General features: G+C 36.9%; 1 protein-coding gene across 1 annotated transcript; it reads right to left on the bottom strand.

Moving 5' to 3' along the window:
* Positions 1-438: 438 nt before the first annotated feature.
* On the bottom strand, positions 439-4,884 carry LOC145233649 (T-complex protein 1 subunit zeta-like). The gene is made up of 13 exons (XM_080098425.1): positions 4,644-4,884; positions 4,376-4,475; positions 4,152-4,250; positions 3,170-3,447; positions 2,754-2,864; positions 2,456-2,570; positions 2,299-2,352; positions 1,736-2,063; positions 1,471-1,571; positions 1,254-1,389; positions 1,008-1,080; positions 805-872; positions 439-621 (listed from the first exon to the last, which is right to left on the bottom strand). Exons 1-13 carry the CDS (start codon positions 4,778-4,780, stop codon positions 617-619), a joined length of 1,605 nt encoding a protein of 534 aa, XP_079954551.1. The 5' UTR covers positions 4,781-4,884; the 3' UTR covers positions 439-616.
* Between the last annotated feature and the right edge of the window lie 1,343 nt (positions 4,885-6,227).

Here is a 6,227-nt window from a genome sequence, read left to right as displayed (position 1 = left end):
ATTTGGACTAGTTGTGAGCTTGTGACTTTCGCATGTCTTACTTAATGCTTAATAAACTCTTGTTAAGCTAAAAAATAATCGACCTGTTACTTCAACTGACAGTTGTAAATTTAAAAATCCACTTGCAAACATTATGCCAAACTGAACCTAATCGTCCTAAAAACTTAGGTTCTGGGAGGGCCAATTAAGGCATTAATCAATAATTTTTTGACACAACGAAGATTTAAGCGCCTACCACTTATATTTTCTCGTCCTGTAACAGATGTAACAATCAGCCATTTGTCTTTAGTTAAACGCATAAACTAAAGTCTGCATGTTGGAAAAAAATGGAAATGCAGTAGCAGATGTAAATACAGTGGCAGCTGTAAAGCTTATGTGCAGCTTTCTATTAGACTGTACTACGATTTTAAGCTATGTGTTAAGCAATCAGTGCTGGTGTAACAAAATCAGTCAATTTTATTTCGACAAAAAAATCCGATTTTTTTACGACAAACGTTCAGTAATAGATGAATTGGAACGTTAAGACGACAGGAATACACACAGCTGGATACATTAGGGCTTCGCGACATGCAATGAACTCTTCTAAACTTTATGAGGAGACTTGGGTTATGACCTTTCAACCTGTAATGCAAAAAGACATTAGGAAATTGGAAGACTATAGTTCAACACTTATTGCAGCGGATTTGGTAGAGGATTTATAACAACAAACTATATATTGGGCAAAATCAGTTATAGTTGCCCCTATAATATAATCACTTAGCACACATGGATTTTGTTTGCAAACACAATAATTTTGAAACCAACCTTTCAGAGTAGCCATTCCAGCCCTCATCATTTCATCAACAAGAAGCAAATTCGAAGCAATAACAGTGCTGAAAAAAGAAAAGACTATTTGTTATAAACTTAAATCAGCGGCCTCAACCCAGTAAAACTCTCACATACAGTTTAGTGCTAAACACCCCCTGAAAAAAACACAAATTGTACCACAATGTTTGTCTTCAACTTACCATGAATTAAGAAGTTGTTTGATGACGCAGTAGTTGTCCAAAATGCCAGCATCAGCAGGGGAAATTGGTTCTCCTAAAAGCACAATATAAATTTTTGTATTGTTTTAAACAAGCATGCTGTCAAAATATGTTCCATTTTATGATTAAGGGGCATCATGCCTCTAGTTTTACAAAACACCCAGAGTAGGATTGTACCGCTCTAATAGGAAACCCTTGTTTAGCAAGTTGCCAGCTAACAAAACTTACCAGATTGTAAGTCGATACCAACAGGCATATTTGAACTTGCATATTCCTGGTTAAGCTTGACGATTGTTTCCTGTGGATCAAGTCCAGCATTTTGTGCCAAGACCTTCGGGATCACAAGAAGTGCTTCTGCATATGCCTAATATGAAACAGTAACATGAATATACAGTCACAACACACCTTGAAATTTTAAATGTTTTAAGGGGGCTACAATAATTACCTGGATGCCAAGCTGTGCTCTTCCCTTTACAGAGGGCTTGAATCTCATGAGGGCATCATATGCTGCGATTTGAAATCCACCCGCACCAGGGACAACACATTCTGTAAAGAAAAACAAGTCAAAATGTTTAATTATCCTACAATTTATTAAGAAGCTAGTCATCATAAACATACAGCATGTATCAGTCAGTAAACCCCTCAAAAAAGTTATGCAAGTAGCTTTCTAGTTATGTTTTTGGCAGTCAGCAAACAATTAACTAACTTACGGTCATCAATAGCATTCTTTACAGCTCTGAGTCCATCACGAACAGCATCTTTGATTTGTGTAATCGTGTGTTTGTTTGGTCCTTTAATGAGGATTGTAACACTGTGTGGGTCCTTGCACTGCTCCACAAATGTGAACTTGCTTTCACCCAAAACATGTTCGAACACCAAACCAGCGTGTCCGAGGCAGTCGGGTGTAAGTTCGTCAACAGAATTCATTGCTTGTCCCCCGCATGCAAGGACAAGACGCTCCATGTTGCGGCGTTTTGCACGACGAAGTGCAACTATTCCATGTTTGGCAAGCATGTCTAGAGACATTGGGTCAATTCCCTAAACATAAGACAAGAAATGGTTTTTAATCTACAGGCCTCTAAACAATGTAAAAAAGATTATTGCACAAAGGATCATGGAATCATATTTTTCAAATCGCAGTGATAATTGCATAACTACCAACATTTTTTTTACAAATAAGAAAAATAAACAGAAACAGAAACAGAAACATTTCACTAAACTTTTTCATTGCACCCTTAGTACTATTGGTGCAAGTGGAATTTGTCGTCCTTACCTTTTGGTTGATTAGAACGAAACCCTTGGATGCATCCCCGGTTCCACCACACATCTAGAAGCAAGAAAAGAATACTTACACATTTAACCAATCAACACTTAAAATAGTTTGTTATACATAGGTCAAAGGATTATAGCGACAAATATGTGTAACTCACTTCATTTTTGAGTTTGATCACTTTGTTTACTTTATCATTAGTAAAGCTTCGTTCTGCCTCAACAAGTTTTTCACGCTCTGCTGCAGATTTGTAGAAAAATCCAGCGTTTACTTCACTGCAATATAAAACACAGATACATTATGCTTGAAGCTATTTTCAAGTGATGTCACTTACTCCAATTAAACACCTAGGTTGCTTAAATACAGTTCAAAGTAAAACTAAGGTAGGTTAAAGTTTGTTTAAAGGAAATAGATAAGTGAATTGACAAAAATGTCATTATTGTTATTGTGTAAGTTACCTCTTTTCATATTCCATAGAAACGTTGCAAGTCAAAATAAATGCATCTTCCACTCTTTTTTTCATGTCCGGATGTCGAGCACCATGGTCCAACACAATTCCTTTAATCAGACTGAAACAAAAAAATAACTTTAACATCACAAAAATATTACATATAAAATATGCTTTTTGCTGTGCACAACTGCACGTAAAGCTTGGTTGCTTAAGTATAATGTTCGTTTTAGATAAGAAACCATGGAAAACACACAGAGGACAATTGAAATTAAACAGTAGTTAAAAACCATTTTAAGTACACTTGTTCTGGTTAATCGCAATTCAGTTAAATGCATACTAAATACCCAACTGTTGCCTAAAATTGCATAATATGGTTCATAAAATTGCATAATATGGTAATATGGATCACAAAAATTATTTTACCTTGTGTCACAATCCAGCTTATGTTGCATTTCCATAATTTCCACCATGTGCAAATTAACTGGTTCATCCTGTTGTTTCACAGCTAGCACCGAATCAACAACGACTTCAGTAAGTTGGTCGGCCAGCTTGTGGTGAACTTTAGTCGCAAGCGAGGTACGAGCAACATCAATCAATTTCAGGCGATCAATTTTGAAATCGCACTTAATTGATTCTAAAACTTCAAGTGCTTTGTCCTTGGCCAATTCAAAACCTTCAGTAATGATTCTGGGATGTACACCCTGAAAATACAACATTTTGCTATCAACTAGTAATGCACCGAACCCGCCTAAAAAGGTTCGGGCCGAAACCGAATATATGGATGTTTTCAACTGAACCTTGTGTCGTTGATGCGAGTGAAGTGAATTAGGACAAATAAAAATCACTTTCACAATGCGGAAGAGCTACTAAAATTGTAATAGTTTGCAGACAAGGTTGCTCGTATTTTATAGACACAAAAATTAGTTAATTTATGACTTTCGTATTGTCATAAATGATAGTTTAGGCATTAATTCCATGCAATCAAAAAGTTCGGTTTCGGCCGAATTTTCAAAAAAGTTCGGGCCGAAACATCGAAAAACAGCGTATTCATTTCGGCCAACCGAAACTTTGGTGTATCACTACTATCAACACATTTAAAAATTGAATGATCTGAAAAATTTCTGTTTGAGGAAATTTGATGATCTGAGCATTAAGCAGAAGCAAGCAGTGGTGGGATTCAGCCGGTTCACACCAGTTCTATAGAACCGCTCACCAATTTTATGAGATCAGCAAACCAGTTAGCATTACTGGTCACTGTCAATGGATTTTTGCATCTTATCTGACACACCGATTTTTGAGATCCAGCTGAAATATATGACTATTGTGATAGAACTGGCTGACAAATAATTTAAATCCGACAACTGGAAGCAAGATACTGTGTATTAAACTAACAGACTGTGGATACCTCTTGTACAAAGTTGTCTGCTTGTTTGAGTAATTCTCCGATAATCAAAACATTTGAAGTGGTTCCATCGCCGGTGATGTCATCTTGTGCAGTGGCAACCTACATGATAATTACACCCAACATATGTTATATCTTCTATGTTGTAATGTCCATAAAATATACCGATACACATTTTACAAATTAATGTTTCTGTAGTGGATTGCTATTGGACATAACTGTTGTACCTTGGCTATTAAACTTGCAGTTGGATGTTGGATCTGCATTTCGTGTAACAAAACATTTCCATCTTTGGTCAGTTTAATGTCACCAGCACCAGACACCAACCTTTAAAATGCACAGGTTTAAGAAAATGGGATAATCATTATTTCACTAATCTAAAATAAAGTTAAGTTTTCAAAGAAACAACAAGAAAAACAACCCCTTGACCAATTTCACTCAAAAAGAAATATCAAGCCTTTGTGTAAAGAAGCAAATAACTGTAGAAACTCTTACATTTTCATCGTCCCTTTTGGTCCAAGATTGGTTCGTAGAACATCTTGTAAGCCTCTTGCAGCGCTGATATTCACCGCTAGAGCTTGTGTAGACCTTGCTACCTCTGCTTTCGGGTTTAAAGACTTAATAGCAGCCATGTTTGGAAATAATTTTGCCTGAAATTACTGTCTACGGGTTTTGAAACAGAAATAAACTAAACTACATTTAGTGCAGTGTTGGTTTCCAAGACAAACTCAACCGTTTTACAAATTTCGTCAAAATCTTCATTGTCACACCGTGTCATGCATTAGCACTTTTTTTGCTTATTTTTACCATAAAAAACACCATAGATATAGGCTATTTTTGCACTTAAATGTATGATTTTACTCATTTTTAAAAACAACTTTAGTAATTGTCTGGAAAAGGAATAATTTGACTGCAAACAATAAGCAAGTTAGTCAGTGCCCAATCAATACATGTGAAAATAAACGTTCCGGAAAGGTCTGTTTCTGGAACAATCGGCACGTGCGGCGATGCTCTTTGCTACCACAAGTGTAGAGTAAACATTTTTGTTCTAACCACTCAATGACGCTGAAGACCAACGTTTTAACCAACCTTTGCTGCTACCCTGACGCCCTTATTGCTCTTTGTTAAACCGTTGTTAAATTACTTTTCATAACGAAAAACGCTGATTCAAGTATAGTACGAATAGTTCAGTTGAATATCCTCTAAACCAGTGCTTCTCAACCTTTCGTGGACCGTGCCCCCCTGAAAGTAACTTATGGACCTCGTGGCCCCCTATAAGTAACCCTCTAGGACCTGTGCCCCCCTTAAAAATGTAAATGGCAATCTCGTGTGGGAATTCGGTACTAATTCCGGCTTTAAACAGGTCGAAAAGAGTAGCCTAAACAAGAATCTGTAATCGTGAAAAATCTCAACATAGACAAATAGTATACAGTGCCGGATTAAGGGTCTGCTGGCCTGTAGGCACATTTTATAAGTGGCCCGAAAATCAGGGTTGCCAACAAAAAAATTAGAATTATCAGTGTTGCCAAATCATTGTCACTAAGATCGTTGTTGTAAAGTGGCCTGGAATTTTTACTGGCCTGTAGGCAGGTGCCTACTTTGCCTAATGGTTAATCCGGCACTGATAGTATATGACATAGTCGATTAAATTAGGGAATAAAGTTAAAACCAAAATGGCTTTTAGTGGGTGTTTCTGGTGAATCTACACCCGTAGGCCCCCCGAGTTGAGAACCACTGCTCATGGACCCTGGTTGAGAACCACTGCTCTAAACCTAATTTCAATTCACTTTCACTTGTTTTTGATTTTTTTATTGCCGTAAAAAGTACAAATAAAATGGATCAAAGCTGCACAGCATAACTCGCTCTGAAGAATATCGGTAAAATTATGAAGACTTATGCATCATGTACAATAAAACAAAACCTAAACCAGTCCAATTCACCACCACCAAAAGTGTATATACAGCTGCATGGTTTCTAAAGCGATCACTGAAACAAGTTCAAATTAGTTTTCCCGCCCAAGCAGTCTTGCTGAACACACGTTTCAGATGCATTGAAACCCATCCACTTCACACGGATAAA

Source organism: Phallusia mammillata, chromosome 6 (assembly GCF_965637545.1).
Source record: "Phallusia mammillata chromosome 6, kaPhaMamm4.hap1.1, whole genome shotgun sequence".
NCBI lineage: Eukaryota > Metazoa > Chordata > Ascidiacea > Phlebobranchia > Ascidiidae > Phallusia > Phallusia mammillata.
Note: the sequence above shows the minus strand (reverse complement) of the source record. Positions and strands in the feature narration are given on the sequence as shown.

Coding starts and splice junctions, on each gene's coding strand:
- LOC145233649 (XM_080098425.1), bottom strand. CDS start 4,780: ATGGCTGCTATTAAGTCTTTAAACCCGAAAGCAGAGGTAGCAAGGTCT. Junction 2,571..2,753: donor TCTATGGAATATGAAAAGAG/GTAACTTACACA, acceptor TTTATATTGCAG/TGAAGTAAACGCTGGATTTT. Junction 1,390..1,470: donor GAGCACAGCTTGGCATCCAG/GTAATTATTGTA, acceptor GTTTCATATTAG/GCATATGCAGAAGCACTTCT.